Source organism: Cyprinodon tularosa, unplaced genomic scaffold (assembly GCF_016077235.1).
Source record: "Cyprinodon tularosa strain WSP-4 unplaced genomic scaffold, ASM1607723v1 ctg562, whole genome shotgun sequence".
In the NCBI taxonomy this organism is placed as follows: Eukaryota; Metazoa; Chordata; class Actinopteri; order Cyprinodontiformes; family Cyprinodontidae; genus Cyprinodon; species Cyprinodon tularosa.
The window spans coordinates 432,704-454,259 of record NW_024039299.1 but is presented as its reverse complement, the minus strand read 5'-3'; the positions used below and the strand labels follow the sequence as shown (position 1 = coordinate 454,259).

The 21,556-nt window shown below is 41.1% G+C and overlaps 2 protein-coding genes across 2 annotated transcripts in view; both read left to right on the top strand.

Annotated features, from left to right (window-relative positions):
- Nucleotides 1–13,585, top strand: part of LOC119796945 (coagulation factor XIII A chain-like) — a 33,359-nt gene extending 19,774 nt beyond the window's left edge. The window contains exons 19-20 of the mRNA XM_038305730.1: nucleotides 12,905–13,146; nucleotides 13,440–13,585. Coding sequence (XP_038161658.1) covers nucleotides 12,905–13,146; nucleotides 13,440–13,585 — 388 coding nt within the window. The remainder of the gene's footprint in view (nucleotides 1–12,904; nucleotides 13,147–13,439) is intronic.
- Nucleotides 13,586–20,239: 6,654 nt separating this feature from the next.
- Nucleotides 20,240–21,556, top strand: part of LOC119796947 (ras-responsive element-binding protein 1-like) — a 58,479-nt gene continuing 57,162 nt past the window's right edge. Inside the window, 1 exon segment of the mRNA XM_038305733.1 lies at nucleotides 20,240–20,721. Within this exon segment, the coding sequence (XP_038161661.1) occupies nucleotides 20,682–20,721 (40 nt within the window). The 5' untranslated portion in view covers nucleotides 20,240–20,681.

The following is a 21,556-nucleotide window of genomic DNA, read 5'->3' as shown; positions in this document are numbered from 1 at the left end:
CTTAGTGCTAGTAGGTTCCCAATGGGAAATTCCATTGGGACCAAGTAGCACTAAATTGGTGACTTAGAAACGACGCTGTCAAGGAACGCTATGGACAGAGGAAACATGCAAGAGGAGGAGAGTTTAGTGTCGGAGGTCGTGGATGAGTCTCCTCCGTCATCCATTTTTTATTTAGAGGAGGAAAGCGGGGACGAAGATGTTGTGGAAGAGGACGCCAGGGCGGCAGAAGCTTGGTTTGGTGTAGAAGGCTTCCAGCCGTACATGTTTGAGCCCTTGCCTCGCAACGCTGCCAGTTCTGTTAGCTCTACGCCTGCCGAAGACACAGACGTCCATCCCCGTGAACACTGGGACGCAACTCAATGGGAAAGGAAAGGATTCTGGTTTCAACCGTTGCGTATATTAGCTGCGACACATGAATCAAGATGCTATGACCGAAAACATTTGATTGACAGATGACCGTTGATATATGATTGGCTGAATTTAGGTGTTCAGGCTGACGTAGAACTAACTGGCCTGCAGAAGATAACGAAAAAAACACAGATTTGAAGACTAGATAGAATAGAATATGAATTGTCTAAATTTTGGGACAATATGGTCTGATAAAGAGAACATTTATATACATGTTTAAGTCAGAATGATTTAAATATGATTTCCCAACAACTTTAAAAAAATATGTTTTGCTATTCCTTTAAAAACAAAAAGGTTATAGCTTCAGGGGTATTGAGATAGGATCCTTGTTAAATGTTTTTTTTTTTATTCTCTAATTTTTGTTTTTCTTGAGTTCTAATTCTGATTTTGTAGAGAACTTTTATTTTAACTTAAATTAAAAAAACATCTTCTAATATGCATGCTCTAACACAGACAGATGAACAGTTAAAGAGCTGCTCCTGCAAACACTGAACAACCATATTTCCAAAGCAGACAATGGGAGGAAGGCATGAGAGGGATTCTTAGAAGGAGAACATAAAGACGTGAGTTCTGGACTGAAACACTGGGACAAGACTGGAGTTCAGTTCAGATGTAGATCAGTCAGCTGGATCTAGACGGTTTTATTAACCTTTGACAAACATTGATGCCTCCAGTAAAGAACATTCACATGAAAATTACTCTTAATTAAAAACACTGATCATTTATTGAACAGGATGGAATCATTTCATATTTAAAGAACATTCAGAAGTTTAAATTCCGAATATGAGTGAACTTTTCCTTTAAAGCTCATCAGTTCTTCTATCTTCAAACAACTGTCTCCAAACCTTCAGTGTTCTTAGCTACTTCTTATAACTGGATGATGTGCTCTGGGAACAATGACAAACGGACGAACCACCTGTCTGCATCTGGTCCATATTCTTCCTTCCCTCTGAGTGCCTTCATGTTGGTTCCTTCCACTTGATAAAGAAACCACAAAATCTGCCTCAAATATCAGTTTCTTATGGTGACATTGAACTTGTTTTAGGGTATTGGTGAACTAGTCCGAACTTGTTTTGGGGTCTGAACTGTTTTGGCATCTTTGTGCATCAGCTTGGAATTGTTTTCTTGTCTTTAAACTTGTTCTTTGTGTCTTTGTGTATCAGTATGGCTTTGTTTCTAAGGCCTTTGTGCATTAGGCTTGTTTCGGTGTCTTCATATTGATTTAGTTTTGGTGTTTTGTAGATCTTTATGCATCAGTTTTCTCTGGGCATCAGTTTGGACTTGTTTTTGTGTCTTTGGTCTTGTTTTGGTGTCTTTGGTCTTGTTTTTCTGACTTTGGTCTTGTTTTGTGTCTTTGGTCTTGTTTTGGTGTCTTTGGTCTTGTTTTTCTGTCTTTGGTCTTGTGTTTGTGTCTTTGGACTTGTTTTGGTGTCTTTGGAATGTTTTTGTGTCTTTGGTCTTGTTTTGGTGTCTTTTGTCTTGTTTTGGTGACTTTGGTCTTGTTTTTCTGTCTTTGGTCTTGTGTGTGTGTCTTTGGACTCGTTTTGGTGTCTTTGGACTTGTTTTGGTGTCTTTGGTCTTGTTTTAGTGTCTTTGGACTTGTTTTTGTGTCTTTGGTCTTGTTTTGGTGTCTTTGGTCTTGTTTTAGTGTCTTTGGACTTGTTTTTGTGTCTTTGGTCTTGTTTTGGTGTCTTTGGAATGTTTCTGTGTCTTTGGTCTTGTTTTGGTGTCTTTGGAATGTTTCTGTGTCTTTGGTCTTGTTTTGGTGTCTTTGGTCTTGTTTTGGTGTCTTTGGAATGTTTCTGTGTCTTTGGTCTTGTTTTGGTGTCTTTGGTCTTGTTTTGGTGTCTTTTGACTTGTTTTTGTGTCTTTGGTCTTGTTTTGGTGTCTTTGGTCTTGTTTTGGTGTCTTTTGACTTGTTTTAGTGTCTTTTGACTTGTTTTGGTGTCTTTGGTCTTGTTTTGGTGTCTTTTGACTTGTTTTTGTGTCTTTGGTCTTGTTTTGGTGTCTTTGGCCTTGTTTTTCTGACTTTGGTCTTGTTTTGTGTCTTTGGTCTTGTTTTGGTGTCTTTGGTCTTGTTTTTCTGTCTTTGGTCTTGTGTTTGTGTCTTTGGACTTGTTTTGGTGTCTTTGGAATGTTTTTGTGTCTTTGGTCTTGTTTTGGTGTCTTTTGTCTTGTTTTGGTGTCTTTGGTCTTGTTTTTCTGTCTTTGGTCTTGTGTGTGTGTCTTTGGACTCGTTTTGGTGTCTTTGGACTTGTTTTTGTGTCTTTGGACTTGTTTTGGTGTCTTTGGTCTTGTTTTGGTGTCTTTTGACTCGTTATGGTGACATTGACCTTGTTTCAGGGTTTTTTGTGATTCAGTTTAGACTTCATTTGTTGCCTTTAATCTTGTTCTTTGTGTCTTTGTGTGTCAGTATGGATTTTTTTGAGTGTGTATTGGTTTAGACTTGTAATGGTGTCTTTGTTCATTAGTTTATACTTGTTATGGTGTCTCCATATCAGTTTAGACTTGATTTATTTTTTTGTGTCTTTAAATAAATATCTGGTGTCTTTAATTTTGTTCTTTGTGTCTTTGTGTATCAGCATGGCTTTGTTTCTAAGGTGTTTGTGCATTAGTTTGGACTTGTTATGGTGCGTCCATATCAGTTTAGACTTGTTTTGGTGTCTTTGAACTTGTTTGTAGATCTTTGTGCATCAGTTTCTTTTGACTCTTTTAATTTTCTTCTGGTTCTTGGTTCAGCAGTTTGAACTTGTTCTCTCTGCTTCGTTTATCAGTTTTATCTTTTTCTCGTTCTCTTTGCATCGGCTTGGACTTTTTCTGGTGTCTTTAAACTTGTTTTTCGTCTCTTTGTGTATCAGTATGGCTTTGTTTCCAATGTCTTTGTGCATCAGTTTGGACTTGTTATGGTGTCTGTATCAGTTTTGACTTGTTTTGGTGTCTGTGCATCAGTTTTAAAATGTTTCTTTTGACTCTCAGCATCAGTTGAACATTTTCTTCTGGGTCTTAGTTTATCAGTTTCAACTTCTTTCTAAGGTCTTTGTGCATCAGTTTAACTTGTTCCCTCTGCTTCCATCATCAGTTTGAACATTTTCTGGGTCTCTGTGCATCCAGTTCCGTTCAGACTTGTTTCTGCATCAGTTCGAACCTTTTTCAGTCTTGGTTTATTAGTTTGAACTTGTTTCTGGAGTCTTTGTGCCTTAGTTTTCACTTGTTTCTGAGGTGTTATGTCTTTTTTGGGGGGGTCCTTATAACATCTACCGGTGTCCAGCTGAGTAGGTCGTTTGCATTGCAGATTTCTCTTCTTTAAAGAAAAGGATCCAGTTTTCCAGCCTCGGTTGCTCTCAAACCTGCTGCAGAAGCTCTGCAGGCCTCAGGCTGCAAGGCAAACAACTGTTACCTACAAATCATCCGTCACTATTGGAAACCGGTTTTTCACCCCTCCTCTCCCCTCCGTGTTTTCTCCCACATGCATCCTCCCTCCTCCTCCCCTTCCTTCTCCTCCTCTTATTGCAGAGCACATGTCTGGTTGCACTTTTCTGTGACTCTTTTCTACAGGGAGGACGCAAACAGGACTGAGGAGGAGAACATGTGTCGCTGAAGCTGGCTGGGAAACAGCAGCTTTGGCTCATCATCCCCCCACATTGCCGACAGGTGTTGGCTTCATGTGACTGCCTGCCTGTCCGGACAACGCTCCAATGAAGAAAGAGGAGGAGGAGGAGGCGGAGTGTGTAAGGTTTCATCAACAACAACTGTGTCAACTCTGCAGCCGCTGGGTTGGGAAACTACCAGCTTCGATTTGAGTTCAGGGATGCCTTTCCTCCTCCTCTTTCTCCTCCTCTTCTTGCTCTCCCCTGGATGAATGGATGAATCCACCCTTTTGTGTGCGATGGGTCGTTCCCTGGCAACAGTACCATGGTTACAGTCTAATAAATAACATCACACTCGCTCCTCTGCCTCCCTGGATTTTAGGCAAGGATGTAGAAGTAAAGTTTAACTTCATTTTATTCCTCGAGCTCTAGAACCAAATCTATTTAACATAGTTTTATTTTTTATATGAAGAACCTGGATGAAAACTCTGGAAGGAAAGACGATTTCCAACAGATTCTAAGAACAAACAGAGATGAGATTATGCAAAAAGGCTAAACTCATGGACTGAAATATCTGCTAAACGAGTCTAACTTTGTGCTCCAGAGGAAATGAATGAGGAGCTGCAGTATTAAACTAAAACATGCAAAGCATCCTGATTAAAGAATGTAAAACCAAAACAGGAACAGGTTTGGAACCAGATGGACAGAAGGTTAGAAATTATGTTTTGCTTCTTTTGTTTTACTTTAAACACTATAAAGAAGATTTCTGTTGAGATGGGATCAGATTGTAAAACAAGCAGAGGGTAGAAGACATGGTTTGCAAATAAAAGGCTATTCAGTCCCCCTGAACCAGTTCCTGGAGGTCCTTCTGCAGGTCTTCTGGGCTTTTTCTCCACCAGCCATCCCTCCTTTCATCAGAGCTCCAGCTTTAACCAACCCATGCTATTAGCTCTCATCTAAATGATCCTTAGCGTCTCTGGTTTGATCCTAAAGGCTGATTTATACTCAGAAAGCAGGTCTTCTGTGGGTGTCGGTGAACGCAGATAAGCCCCGCCCCTTCCACAGACACTCTGCTGCACCTCTCCAAAATTATAGGTGACCGCAGACAGGAGGCCTCTGATTGGTCAAATCTACATCCACTCTACTCTATGCATACTTCGTGTTTGGTTCCTTACCGGCTTGTTCTGTTTGTCTGACCGCCATTGTGGAAAACGACTGATAAAGATGGAGCAGCTAGCAGAGCGAGGTGCGCGAGAACACTGGGACCCTTTTTCCACCTGGATCCCCGCTCTTTTTGGCCCTCATGTCCCTCCGTTGTCGCACAAACTTCCCCCCACTTCCTCACCGCCTCTGCCGTATCTAGACCCACAGCTAGTTCCTGATTGGTCCTCTGGCGTTGTGGCGTGGAATAACATAGCGCAATATTGGGCATAAATCAAAAATATCTGCGTCATACCTGCGACACACTGCTGCGGGAGGATAACCAGGCCTTTAAATTGCTCAGGCCTCAGGTCCTCTGCAGTCTCTAATAGGGTTTTCTTCACCTGCAGCTCCTCCAGAGTCACCAGAGCTCGCTGTAGGTCCCAGATCTGCTGGCGTCCTGCTTCACCCAGTGACGTTACGCTACACGATCTGCTGAATGTTGCCCCATGATGTAAAACATTGTGGTTGCCCTGACAACGATAATAACATCACACAGCGTCCTTGTGCAGAGTCGGGAGCATCTGTAGCGTTAGCGTTTCTAATAACCGATGAAGTTTTACCTGATCGACAAAACTGAAAAATCTGTTTCTGGTGAACAAATGAACTGTTAGACCGTGATATAGAGAGCTAAGTAGCGCTGTGGCTAGCTGCGCTCAGTAGCTAACAGGTTAGCCTCTTTTAGCTCACTCAGTTAGCCACATTAAGCTACAACACTTTTAAATTCATGTTAACAACAACTGTTTGTTTTCTAAAAGTAGAATAACTGTTTTATTTGACTAAAATCTCTATGAAAGTCATTTTTTAAATGTTCCATTTGTCCTCCTCTGACCTCAGATCTTGATAATAAAGAAAAAAACTTTGAAACTTTTTAGTCTCCTTTTTAAATAGCAGAGCTCAGTCAGTCAGACTTTTTGCTACTTAAGATCGCCGATGAAACATAAAATAACTGCTAATAGTAATAATAAGTTAAGACTATTATGCCGATTATATTTTTTTGGCTCCGATACCATCTGTTTAAAATTGCTGTGGTATCTATGAAGAACTGCAGACTACTGGGATGTAAAATAATTACCATCATGGCTTCCTGTCAAGCTGCTGCCTACCTTTGTGAAGCAGGAAAAAGACTAAAACAAAGTGAATCCAGTAGAACTTTTTATTGCCTACCTGGAATGGGCGACAATAGTTGAATACATTTTTGGCTCTCAAAATGGTATCGGGGCTCTATTGGTTGGTACTCGCAGATACCAACATCACCATTTTAGAGCTGGATTGGGGCCCCGCCTGATACTGCTATCAGTGCAACACTAGTTAAGACCCCAGAAGATATTTTTTTCTTAAGAGGCGTGTGCAGTACAGTTTGTCTTACTGTGTTGATATATGATGACGTCATCAGCAGAGGCCCGCGCAGATCTGGTACCTACACCGTCGGTTTAAAGCAGGGCGTACACTGTACAGATTTTTTTTCCCTTTTCAGTCGGATTCTCCAGCCGTACGAGAATTTTTCAATCGGGCCGACTTTTACCACCTCCCCATCAGGAATCGTAAGCTCGGGAGGAAATCAAACATGATTGAAATTCAGTGGCAAATCGCTCAGTTGGCAAACAAGGATTCTTCTTCTTCTTCCTCTCAGATATTAACCCAGAAGCATGGCGGTGGCACAAGTGCGTTCTGTAAAACTGACAGACCGTAGTAGCCACGTTAGCTCAGCCATGTCTTTGTCCAAATACGTCGTCTCCTTTTCTTTTTAGGGCTTTCAGCACTAAATTACCCAAATGTCCAAGGCAGCGCGTTTCACTCTAGTGAGCTTCATGTTCCTTTTCTACTGGTTTGGCTTCCAGATAGACGAGTCTGAGTAGCGCCATCTCACTGCGGAGCTGAGACCCACCTGGTTTTAGACGTACAGCGTGAGCAGGTAGATCGCATCAGAGCGTCGGGTCGCGCAGCGTGAGAACAAACATCGTGAGCGGTGAACTTTCAAACCCTGAGGTTTCATCGTACAGTTTGAGCTGTAGCTGCGAGTAACAATTGAAAAAATCGCAGTCAGTTAAGTCAGTGGTGGGCAGTTTCTGTATGTGAGGCTTGGTATCCTGTAACTTTAAGATGTTTCATTGGCCTAATGGACCTGAATCAAGTGATCTGATGATTAAGAAGATATTGCTTACATACTGAGGAGGACATTCAGCCGTTTCATTCGGTGTATTTGGCCAAGAACACGTCTAAACTTTGCAGGACAGTGGCCTTCAGGGGCTGAAATCTCCCACTCATGGTCTAGACCAGGCATCCCCAAAGTCGGTCCTCGAGGGCCGCTGTCCTGCAGGTTTTAGAGGTTTCCCTACTTTAGCACAGCTGATTCTGATGATTCCAGTTCAGCAAAAGCCTGTTAATCAGCTTTCAATTAAAATCAGCTGTGCTGGAGCAGGGAAACCTCTAAAACCTGCAGGACAGGGGGCCTCGAGGACCGACTTTGGGGATGCCTGGTCTAGATGGACGTCTATGTGTTGGTAGATCTAGATGTCCAGAATACAACGCTTGGGACGTTGAGTTAGAGCCTAAAACTGCTTTAAAGGTAGTCAGACCAGACCTTTATGATTTTTATCTTCTTCACCATCCCTCACATCAAGCATGTGTTTGTTATCTGGGATTTAATTTATTGCTCTGAGTAAACCCTTCAATTTTAATAAACGCTCTTCATGTCGACCGATCAGGCAGCCGTTTCACTAAGATGTGTTTTTTCTGCAGCTAAATGCTAAACATGATGGGGTCAGTATTCCTGTTAGAACTGGTCCGTGTTTCGGTATGTCTGGCAGAAATCCCCCATCCTGGATCCAGAGAAACTAAATTCAATTCTATTCAGTTTATTTCTATAGCTCCAATTCACATCATGTCATCTCAGGTCACTTTCCAGTTCACCAGATCATCCAGTCAGATTGATTCAAAGTTTTCTATCTAAGGAAAACCAGCTGATTGCATCGACTCATTGACTCTTCAGCAATCCCTCACACTAAGCATGCTTGTAGCGACAGTGGAGAGGAAAAACTCCCTTTGAACAGGAAGAAACCTCCAGCAGAACCAGGCTCAGTGTGAGCGGCCATCTGCTGAGGCCCACTGGGGTTCAAGGAGACAGAAGCAGACATAGAAAAAGAAGCATAGATACAAAAGGCAACTGTCAACCAGCTCCACAGGCGGCCCCGTCCAGGAAACACACAGCCAGGCAGACGAGCTCCGAGCCAGCTCCCATGTCAGAGGATGAAGAGAGCACATCCAGTTAGTCACAGTCAGAGAAACAGGACTACACTGGAAAACAGGCCAAGCTCCAACATCTAGAAACAAAGGTGTTGATGGCAGCAGCACAGCTGATATTTCTCTCCAGGATGGAGTCACAGCCAAACAGGAACAGACCAGATGAAGCTACTATGAGAAAAAGCAGAGAGAGCAGAACGTTAGAGATTGAACTAACAGATTCTGCAGAGTGGGAGAATAGAGATAGAATGAAGCAGAATGATGAAAAAGGGGTCCCTATGTCCTCCAGCAGTCTAAGCCTATAGCAGCAGAACTATAGAGATAGCTCAGGATAACCTGAGCCACTCTAACTAGAAGCTTTATCAAAAAGGAAAGTTTTAAGCCTAGCCTTAAAAGTAGACAGGGTGTCTGCCTCACGGACTAAAACTGGTAGTTGGTTCCACGGTTTATGGGAGGAAATTCCAGCATCTGACAAAAGAATGTAAAAGAAAAATCTTGTAAATATTTATTTGCTAGATTTATTCTGATCTTTATTCTAAAGGTCAACAAAGCAAAATCTCTGGCAGCTCTACTCGTCTTTAACATGGATAATTTAGCATCAGACAGTGAGAATAAATGGGAAATACTTCTTTATACAGGGTATTATTATTAAAATTTCTGCTTTCTCCTAATATGTGGAGCAAAAACAACAGTTTTCTCTGACACGGCTGCTCTGCAGTAAAAACACTCGCTGAACTTCATCATTAATGAAGAAGGATTCATTTTCAGCGGCTGTCAACAGGCAGAGGATCCACACTGAATCATCTTTACCCGCCGCGCGTCTGTTTGTCCTCAGCAGATTAATTTGAATGGAGAAGTGGCCCGTTGAAGTGAAAAGCTGTGATTGGATTAGTGATGTAATGATGTTATCTGCTTTTGCTGCTCGCTCTGCCTTTGCATGCTTGCGGGTGTGTTTCTGAGTGTGTGCTTGTTTAGCGACCTTTTCTTCGTCACCGTCTGAGGCCTTCAGGGGACTGAACCCAGTCCGGTCCTTAAGGGTCAGAGTTTAGGCCTGGGTTTAGTTTAGGGTGAAGGTTGGGGTCTTTGTAAATGCTGTCAGCAATCTGCATCAAATGTCTTCATGTGAGGATCTTTAAGTTTTTATGGATTTAATGAACATGAAGCTGTGCCGTACGATTGCTTCTGTTTCTGATTAATTAGGTAAAATCTACGAGCCGCTGTCCCATTTCCTGTTGTTTGATCTAGCTGAAAATGTTCATGTGCAATTATCTCTATCTCTATAGATAAAGTGGCAAATTACAGCTCTGAACTAATTGTGGTTTCTGATTTACATGTGTTTGAACTGAGTCAAGTCTGATATGGCAGCCTGTTGAGTGTCGAGCAGAGATCCGGTTTTTATATTTAAAAGAACGAACACCAGATAACTAACAGTAGCAACCATTCAAAATGGCCGTTCCCAGTCAAAAGCCAGCAGAATGGCAGCAAAATCCCCTCCAACTTCCAGCCACTGCAGTGACCTCTTCTTGCATTTTTCTTGACTCTGACTTTCACTGAATTACAGGGTCTGACCAGGAGATGGCGCTGCTCTTTAGATCTTAATGTCCACAAATCATGACCGAAATAATATTTTAGATGTTTAATAAGGACCAGCCAAAGACCAGCCAAGGATCTGCCAAGGACCAGCCAAGGATCAGCCAAGGACCAGCCAAGGACCAGCCAAAGACCAGCCAAGGATCTGCCAAGGACCAGCCAAGGATCAGCCAAAGACCAGCCAAGGATCTGCCAAGGACCAGCCAAGGATCTGCCAAGGACCAGCCAAGGATCTGCCAAGGACCAGCCAAGGACCAGCCAAAGACCAGCCAAGGATCTGCCAAGGACCAGCCAAGGATCAGCCAAAGACCAGCCAAGGATCTGCCAAGGACCAGCCAAGGATCTGCCAAGGACCAGCCAAGGATCTGCCAAAGGCCAGCCAAGGATCTGCCAAAGGCCAGCCAAGGATCTGCCAAGGACCAGCCAAGGATCAGCCAAAGACCAGCCAAAGACCAGCCAAGGATCTGCCATGAACCAGCCAAGGATCAGCCAAAGACCAGCCAAGGATCAGCCAAGGACCAGCCAAGGATCTGAAAAGGACCAGCCAGGGATCTGCCAAGGACCAGCCAAAGACCGGCCATGAACCAGCCAAGGACCAGCCAAGGATCTGCCAAAGACCAGCCAAGGATCTGCCAAGGATCTGCCAAGGATCTGCCAAGGACCAGCCAAGGATCAGCCAAGGATCTGCCAAGGACCAGCCAAGGATCTGCCAAGGACCAGCCAAGGATCAGCCAAGGATCTGCCAAGGACCCATCAAGGAAAGTGGGGAATTTTGAATGGCAATCACTATATGGTGGTGATTCTCCCTTCATATGACCTTATGAAACGCTTTACAATGTCATATAATGGGGCATCATCAATATTAGTTTCTTTTATTTCATTAAAAGTCTCCCATGGTGTGCAGATCACTGCTCCACACTCAACTCAGATTTCTCTCAGTTCAAAGTTATTTTGGTATCTATGTTGTTTGGGGTTTGAGTTCGTCCACTTCTTCCGCTGTGATATGGCGCTGTAACGCACAGCAACAGGGCTCCACAGCGCCATCTGCCAGGGCAGCGGTGCACAGGTAACCCATTCTCTCTCATTGTTTTGGGCAAGGTTTTGTTTTTTTTATTTTTACCCCCCACACCCCTATTAAAGATTGAATATTTATCTTGCACATATAAAATATATAATAATTTATTTAGAAATATTTCAAGTTCATAGTTTAATTTCTATTTATTTATTTCTTACATCTTAATCAAGGTCACTGGATGATTGGATCGACACCCTAGCGCCCTCTATTGGCCAGCCGCCACTGCTTAGAGATGGTTTTCACCGTAAATCTAAAGCTCCATTCAATATTTTCTTACTGCACAAAAATTGTGAAAAATAAACCAAAACAATTACATTTCGTTTGTCATTGATTATTAGCTAACATTAGCTATCTTTTTGTTTTCACATAAGCTAGCTTTGTAAAACCTGAGCTGTACCCGCTCTTGCAGCACTGCATGAAGCTGACTCACTGTGTTCCTGACTTATTTGAGGATAATAAAGATGGAAATGATGAGGTGCATGTAGAACAAAACATGGCAGACAACTACTAGGCTTAAAACTTTCCTTTTTGATAAAGCTTCTAGTTAGAGTGGCTCAGGTTATCCTGAGCTATCTCTATAGTTCTGCTGCTATAGGCTTAGACTGCTGGAGGACATAGGGACCCCTTTTTCATCATTCTGCTTCATTCTATCTCTATTCTCCCACTCTGCAGAATCTGTTAGTTCAATCTCTAACGTTCTGCTCTCTCTGCTTTTTCTCATAGTAGCTTCATCTGGTCTGTTCCTGTTTGGCTGTGACTCCATCCTGGAGAGAAATATCAGCTGTGCTGCTGCCATCAACACCTTTGTTTCTAGATGTTGGAGCTTGGCCTGTTTTCCAGTGTAGTCCTGTTTCTCTGACTGTGACTAACTGGATGTGCTCTCTTCATCCTCTGACATGGGAGCTGGCTCGGAGCTCGTCTGCCTGGCTGTGTGTTTCCTGGACGGGGCCGCCTGTGGAGCTGGTTGACAGTTGCCTTTTGTATCTATGCTTCTTTTTCTATGTCTGCTTCTGTCTCCTTGAACCCCAGTGGGCCTCAGCAGATGGCCGCTCACACTGAGCCTGGTTCTGCTGGAGGTTTCTTCTTGTTCAAAGGGAGTTTTTCCTCTCCACTGTCGCTACAAGCATGCTTAGTGTGAGGGATTGCTGAAGAGTCAATGAGTCGATGCAATCAGCTGGTTTTCCTTGGATAGAAAACTTTGAATCAATCTGAGAAACATTTTCAAACTTGGAAACAAAGTGGATTGATTAGTTTTTTTACTTTTTTGAAATGATGTTTTCTTCATATTCCTGTCGCTGAATTTGTGGGTCAAAATAAAAGAAAAAAGAAGGAAATTGGGATTCAACAATGTGAGAGATCTTGGTGCTGGTGGTTAAATCTTTGCTCAGATCCTGTTTCCTCTGGTGGAACCGAGTTCCTCAAAATCTTCAGAGTCCCACAGGAAACATGGCCGCCACGGCCGCCTTTCCAGAGCAGGAATGCTGCAGGATGCCCGCTCTGGTCCAATGAAGTCAGGAGGATGCCAGAGCTCTCTCTGCATGGCAGGATAACAACAGGCCTGATTCCTGGATTAGCAGAAACTAAAACTACAACAGAGAGGAGGAAGTGAAAGTGAGAGCTGCCTTCATCTTGTGTTCAGCAGCTTTTCTTTAAAGTTATTAAAGGTCAAAGAGAAGAATTTGTTTTTTTCTGTTAAGTTGACTTGAAGTTTAGTGTGAACGCCCAGCCGTAGCAGCGAAAGGAGGCTAAACTTGAGCAGGACTTCCATCGGAATCAGTGCGGAGCTCAAAATGTCTGACAGAGCAATCTGCAGAGAAAGGAGACTGCTGGAAACACCCAAATCCTTCATCAGCAACAGGCTGAACCAGCCTGAGACAGGCAGAGAGGCTCTTCCTGCTCTGCTGCAGCCGCCTGCAGGGGAGGAGGAGGAGGGGGGGGGCTGTGATGGGAGGAGAGACGCCTGTTTGCTCCTCTCTTCAGCAGGGGATGATGGGAGGAGGAGGAGGAGGGGTCTGGATCTGGAGATGGAGGGCTGTCAGGAATGTGGGAGAGCAAGCAGACATGCAGCGAGTGAGGAGTCGAGCTGCTCCAACTAAATTTAACAATGAGAGTCCAGAGGCAGTTTAAATTTAGTTTGCAGCTTCAGTCTGAGCTGCTGCTGCTGCTGCAGTTATTCTCACCCACCGGCTGAGAAAATTATCTTCAACAAGGGTTGGGATGATATTTTGGTTTAATTTCTTCCTCTAATACATTTAGATTTTCCTCCCAGGCTGCAAACATCCTGTAGCCAGCGCTGAGGCTCGCTCTGGAGCTTTTTCTGCACTTATTCTGTGCAGCAGGCAGGGATGAGATGAAGCACGCTGCGACTAGAAAGTCCAGCAGTAACTCCAGGAAACGCCACATTACTGAGGACATCAAGAACAAAGAACTGCTGCAAGAAGTCCCTGCAAAGACGAGGGCCCTCAGAGCAAAGCTCTGCTAGAACTTATCCAGATGTTTTCAGGGTTTTGCAGCTGGATTTAACGAAATCAGGAAGTTTAATGTAACATGAGTCAATGTCACATGACTCAGTGAAATCAGGTGAAAAATAAGAGAATTTATTTTAAAAAAAATGTTTAAAAACTGTTGGATTAACTTCTTGATAACAATTTAATGCATAGAAATATTTTAAGGACATCATTAAAGATTTATTTTTTATTATAAATACTGAACACCCGATGGAATGTACATTTATTTTATTTCATGATTTAATTTCTCTCAAATATAACTAAAGAAACCTTAAAATCTTCTATTGTGAACATTTGGGACATATATTATCAGTCTAGAATGATGTTTATGTCTAATGTCAACATTCACACATCATTCATTCATTTTCCATCATTTTGCATTTAAACATTAAAAAATCTACAAATACAAAACACAAAGACAGCATCCGAATGAATGAATGAATGAATGAATGAATGAATGAATGAATAAACCTTCAGAAAAACCTGCTTGATAGAACATTAGGATAGTGGATGGACAGGATGGATGATTCATCCATCCTGTCCATCATTCATCCATCCATCAATCTGGCCCAGTCATTCATCATTCATTCATGGATGAAAAAATGATGAATGGATGATGAATGGATGATGGGTGGATGATGGATGGATGGATGGATGGATGAATGATGGATGGATGGATGATTCATCCATCCATCCATCATTCATCCATCCATCAATCTGGCCCAGTCATTCATCATTCATTCATGGATGAAAAAATGATGAATGGATGATGGGTGGATGATGGATGGATGGATGGATGGATGGATGGATGGATGGATGGATGATGGATGGATGGATGGATGGATGGATGGATGAATGAATGAATGATGGATGGATGATTCATCCATCCATCATTCATCCATCCATCATCCACCCATTCATCAATCTGGCCCAGTCATTCATCATTCATTCATGGATGAAAAAATGATGAATGGATGATGAATGGATGGATGGATGGATGGATGATGGATGGATGGATGAATGATGGATGGATGATTGATGGATGGATGATGGATGGATGGATGAATGAATGAATGGACGGATGGATGGATGGATGATGGATGGATGGATGGATGAATGATGGATGGATGGATGATTGATGGATGGATGGATGGATGAATGAATGGATGAATGGATGGATGATGGATGGATGGATGGATGGATGAATGATGGATGGATGAATCATCCATCCATCCATCATCCATCCATCCATCCATCCGTCCATTCATTCATTCATCCATCCATCCATCATCCATCCATCAATCATCCATCCATCCATCCATCCATCCATCATCCATCCATCCATCATCCATCCATCCATCCATCCGTCCATTCATTCATTCATCCATCATCCATCCATCAATCATCCATCCATCATTCATTCATTCATCCATCCATCCATCATCCATCCATCAATCATCCATCCATCATTCATCCATCCATCCATCCATCATCCATCCATCCATCCATCCATCCATCCATCCGTCCATTCATTCATCCATCCATCCATCATCCATCCATCCATCCATCCGTCCATTCATTCATCCATCCATCCATCCATCCATCCGTCCATTCATTCATTCATCCATCCATCCATCATCCATCCATCAATCATCCATCCATCATTCATCCATCCATCCATCCATCCATCCATCATTAATCCATCCATCCATCCACCCATTCATCAATCTGGCCCAGTCATTCATCATTCATTCATGGATGAAAAAATGATGAATGGATGATGAATGGATGGATGGATGGATGGATGGATGATGGATGGATGGATGGATGGATGAATGATGGATGGATGATTGATGGATGGATGATGGATGGATGGATGAATGAATGAATGGACGGATGGATGGATGGATGATGGATGGATGGATGGATGGATGGATGAATGATGGATGGATGATTGATGGATGGATGGATGGATGAATGAATGGATGAATGGATGATGGATGGATGGATGGATGGATGGATGATGGATGGATGATTGATGGATGGATGATGGGTGGATGATGGATGGATGGATGGATGGATGAATGGATGGATGATGGATGGATGGATGAATGGATGGATGGATGGATGGATGATGGATGGATGGATGGATGAATGAATGGATGGATGGATGATGGATGGATGATTGATGGATGGATGGATGAATGAATGGATGGATGATGGATGGATGATTGATGGATGGATGGATGTATGGTTGGATGGATGGATGGATGGATGAATGGATGGATGGATGATGGATGGATGGATGATGGATGGATGATTGATGGATGGATGGATGAATGAATGAATGGATGGATGGATGATGGATGGATGATTGATGGATGGATGGATGGATGGATGGATGAATGGATGGATGGATGGATGGATGGATGGTTGGATGGATGGATGAATGGATGTATGGATGATGTATGGATGGATGAATGAATGGATGGATGGATGATGGATGGATGATTGATGGATGGATTAGTGATGGGTGAATGATGGATGGATGATGGATGTTTCTGTTTAAATCAGATGTTTTACAGGAACAGTCGTTACTTCTGGTTTTAATTTCTATGTTCAGGTGAACTTCTATATTTTTCTACCAGACTCTGATGAGCTCCGCTCTTTCTGTCCAACCAGGAAATGTTGCTACTTTCTCAACCCTCAGGAAGGAGGTTCATTTTAGGCTTAGATTTTACTTTCTAGAAGTTACCTTGCTCTGTCCTGCTGAGAACAGAAACAGTCAAACAGCATCTGAAGACTTTAAGCAGAAGCAGTTCTGGCTGCTGCTTCGCCTAAATGATCTGGACACGTTTTTCCTGGTGGAAAACAGAGCAGGGAGAGACGGACCCTCCCTGGTGTGGAACCAGTAGCGCTCCCCCCTCAGGCTGACGGTTGGCATCCTCTCCAGATCCTGAGATAACAACCCCTCCCAGCACTGGGTTTGGTGCTTTCCTTATCTTTCAAATGCCTTAATGGTGAAATAAAAGCTTCATCCCGACTTCCTTTATTATTATTATTATTACCTCTGCAGAGAGAGCAAGCCAGACTGGGCTAACTATGGGAATATTTCACTTTTATTATGTTTAAAAGGACTTTTCTCATTGAGAGGTGGTTTAACTCTGTTTATTAGAGGGTGGGGATCCAGACAGTTAGGTCCAAATTTAAAATGTTTAACTATTAGAAATATACATTTTATATCAAATTGATAAATAGGTTAAAATATGTCTCAATATTGACGTTAAACATATACAGTGACAGAAACAGAATATTACAGCTCCATTTTCATTGGGTAGGCAGAGACAGGTAGGGAGCCTTTTGAACAGAGAAGACAACACATAAAACAGACCCATTCTACAGATAGAGACATTTTTATAGAATAGACATCCATTGTTTGAAATTCATATATAATATACATCATTTGCAAAAAAATGTGTTTTTCCTCCATCCTCTACCTCCCTCTATAACATTAACACATTAAAGTCGCAGGGAAGCGGCTGTTCCAACGAGAATAAAGTCGCAAACAGAATTATAATGTAATTACAACAATAAAGTGACAATGAGAATAGTCATGAAATTGAGAGAATAAAGTCATAATATTGCGAGAAAGAAGTTGTATTTTCTGACATCTCTTCCTAGAAGCCCTTTCTTCCCTAAAGTGAGGAATGTGGAGCATCATGGGAAGTTCTACTTTAGCATCGGTTTGACAAATCAGGAAATCTTTTAGCAGCAGCATCAAACTGGGCAGGATGTCAAAGTGGACTCTGGTTGCTGATTGGTGGAGCTGGTCGGCCGTCATCTGCTGGGCGGAGCTCCAAGCTTTCTCTCTGAAACGGGTTGCTGTATGATGAATTTATTCTCGTAATATTACGACTTTTTCTTGTAATTTTAAGACTTTGTTCTCGTAATCTTATGACTTTATTCTAATAATGTTATGACTTTATTCACATAATTTTATTTATGACTTTATTCTTGTAATGTTACAACTTCATTATTGTAATTTCACGACTTTATTCTTGTAATGTAACAACTTTATTTTCGTAATGTTACGACCTTATTCTCGTAATGTTACGACTTTATTCTTGTAATGTTACAACTTCATTATTGTAATTTTACAACTTTATTCTTGGAATGTTATGACTTTATTCTCGTAATTTTACGACTTTATTCTTGTTATTTTAGGACTTTATTCCTGTTAATGTAACAACTTTATTTTGTAATGTTACGACCTTATTCTCGTAATGTTACGATTTTATTCTTGTAATGTTACAACTTCATTATTGTAATTTCACGACTTTATTTTTGTAATGTTATGACTTTATTCTCGTAATTTTACGACTTTATTCTTGTAATTTTACGACTTTATTCTTGTAATGTAGCAACTTTATTTTCGTAATGTTACGACCTTATTCTCGTAATGTTACAACTTTATTCTAATCTTTTTACGGCTATTCTTGTAATGTTATGACTTTATTCTTGTTATTTTACGACTTTATTCTCGTAATGTTACGACTTTGTTCTCGTAATGTTACGACTTTATTTTCATCATTTTACGACTTTATTTTCATGATGTTATGACTTTATTCTTGTAATTTTACGACTTTATTCTTGTAATGTAACAACTTTATTTTCGTAATGTTACGACCTTATTCTCGTAATGTTACGACTTTATACATGTAATGTTACAACTTCATTATTGTAATTTTACAACTTTATTCTTGTAATGTTATGACTTTATTCTCGTAATTTTACGACTTTATTCTTGTAATGTTACAACTTCATTATTGTAATTTTACAACTTTATTCTTGTAATGTTATGACTTTATTCTCGTAATTTTACGACTTTATTCTTGTTATTTTACGACTTTATTCCTGTTAATGTAACAACTTTATTTTGTAATGTTACGACCTTATTCTCGTAATGTTACAACTTTATTCTAATCTTTTTACGGCTATTCTTGTAATGTTATGACTTTATTCTTGTAATTTTACGACTTTATTCTCGTAATGTTACGACTTTGTTCTCGTAATGTTACGACTTTATGTTCATAATTTTACGACTTTATTTTCGTGATGTTATGACTTTATTTTTGTAATTTTACGACTTTATTCTTGTAATGTAACAACTTTATTTTCGTAATGTTACGACCTTATTCTCGTAATGTTACGACTTTATACTTGTAATGTTACAACTTCATTATTGTAATTTTACAACTTTATTCTTGTAATGCTATGACTTTATTCTCGTAATTTTACGACTTTATTCTTGTAATGTAACAACTTTATTTTTGTAATGTTACGACCTTATTCTCTTAATGTTACGATTTTATTCTTGTAATGTTACAACTTCATTATTGTAATTTCACGACTTTATTCTTGTAATGTTATGACTTTATTCTCGTAATTTTATGACTTTATTCTTGTAATTTTACGACTTTATTCTTGTAATGTAGCAACTTTATTTTCGTAATGTTACGACCTTATTCTCTTAATGTTACAACTTTATTCTAATCTTTTTACGGCTATTCTTGTAATGTTATGACTTTATTCTTGTAATTTTACGACTTTATTCTCGCAATGTTACGACTTTGTTCTCGTAATGTTACGACTTTATTTTCATCATTTTACAACTTTATTTTCGTGATGTTATGATTTATTCTTGTAATTTTACGACTTTATTCTCGGCGTATTATGACTATTCTTGTAATGTTACGACTTCCTTTTCGTGATGTTATGACTTTATTCTTGTAATTTAATGACTTTATTCTCGCCGTATTATGACTATTCTTGTAATGTTACGACTTTATTTTCGTGACGTTATGACTTTATTCTTGTAATTTTATGACTTTAGTCTTATAATTTTACGACTTAATTCTCGCCGTATTATGACTATTCTTGTAATGTTACGACTTCCTTTTCGTGATGTTATGAGTTTATTCTTGTAATTTTACGACTTTATTCTCGGTTTATTATGACTATTCTTGTAATGTTACGACTTTATTTTCGTGACGTTATGACTTTATTCTTGTAATTTTATGACTTTAGTCTTATAATTTTACGACTTAATTCTCGCCGTATTATGACTATTCTTGTAATGTTACGACTTTATTTTCGGGATGTTATGAGTTTATTCTTGTAATTTTACGACTTTATTCTCGCCGTATTATGACTATTCTTGTAATGTTACGACTTTATTTTCGTGACGTTATGACTTTATTCTTGTAAATTTATGACTTTATTCTCGCCGTATTATGACTATTCTTGTAATGTTACGACTTTATTTTCGTGATGTTATGACTTTATTCTTGTAATTTTACGATTTTATTCTGGAAACAGAAGAAAAAACAAATCTTTTTAAATAAGGATTTTTTTTTTTATAGATTTTTTTTATTTATTTTGGGACAACATGGTCTGATAAAGAGTAGATTTCTATACATTTTTGAGCCAGAATGATTTTCCATCTAAAGATGACTTTAAAGTGAGTTTTGGTGAGCCCCCTCCCCCTGCTGAAACTTCCTGGATTCGCCCCTGGAGTAACGTGTGTCCGTGCGTAAAGGCAGAGATGCTTGGTGGCCACGTCCCCTTGGAGACAGAGAGACAGACACGTGATGAGCTTTACTGATCAGGTTCAGAGGCAGAGATACACACGGAGAGAGACAGGCCGGGGCACGGAGCCTGGAGCCCGGCCACCACTTCAGCCAACCTCCGGAGCACCACCGACACTTTGAGAGTTGACTTCGCCTTGTTTGTTTCCTCTGAGAGGAGGAGGAGGAGGAGAGGAGGAAGAGAAGCAGAGGAGGAGGAGAGAGGAGGAGGAGGAGAAGCCGGAGTAAAGTTTGTCCAAGTTTGCACATCCCTTCGGAAACGCCATTTTGATTCCTCTCCTCTTCGGAGCGACTTTGCAGCCTCTTCCTCCTTTCTTCTTCTTCTTCTTTTTGTTTTTTTTTTTTAACTTCATCTCCCCCCCACCAACCCCCCTCCTCGCTACCCACCCTCATCATCATCATCATCATCATCCTCCTCGCCACGATGTCTCGGCGCAAGCAGCCCAACCCCAACAAACTCCGCGGTAAGTCCTCCGACCTGATGCCCGTTTCTGAGCAACAAGTTCCGCCGCGGACTCAAAGTTTGTGAGCTCCGGGCAGCCGGAGGGGGAGCGGGGGGAGACGGGAGGAGGCGGAGGGGGAGGGAGGTTTTTTTTCTCTCTCCTCTCCGCGTTGCTTCCTAGTTTGATGCGCATCCGAGCGGAGGAATTCAGCTCCTCTTCCGCCTCCTCCTCATCCACCCGCGGCTCATTTACAAAAAACTTTTTCATCTTTTTCACGCGCTTTAGCTCAACTTTTATCAGCCGTTTGCACTTTTTTTCCCTGGCGGTTATTTTCCGCCGCGCGGTAGGGGGGTGAAGCGGGGAGGAAGGTGATTAAGGTGGGGGGGTCAAAGTCTGCTCTCTGCCGGAGGCGAGCATCCATATCTGGGTGCACTTTGGTCCGAGCCTCGCTGCTAGTGGCCATGTGTAAAGCTATCGGTCCCACACAGCGAGCTGAAAGCTAGCTAACGGCTAGCCGACTCCCATTTCCTGTCAGCGCTTTCAAAATAAAACACCTGTTGCTGCTTAATGTCCCCAGCATAAAATCCAAGGGATTTTTTTGCTAATATATCTTGTACATAGTTATACAACTACAAGTTCTGATAGTTTTAGGAATTAAATTCAGTAGTGCGTGTTTCTAAATTAATATATTTTTAATCAGTTTTATGTTTTCGGCTTTGTTTACCTGATCTCTCATCGATAAATCACACAGATCTATTATTAAAACAAAATCATATAAATAGGTTATTACTTTATCTATGATAGAGAAGCCTTTTTTTCTAGACTGAAAAAAATGCAAATTAAGCATAGTTGGTTA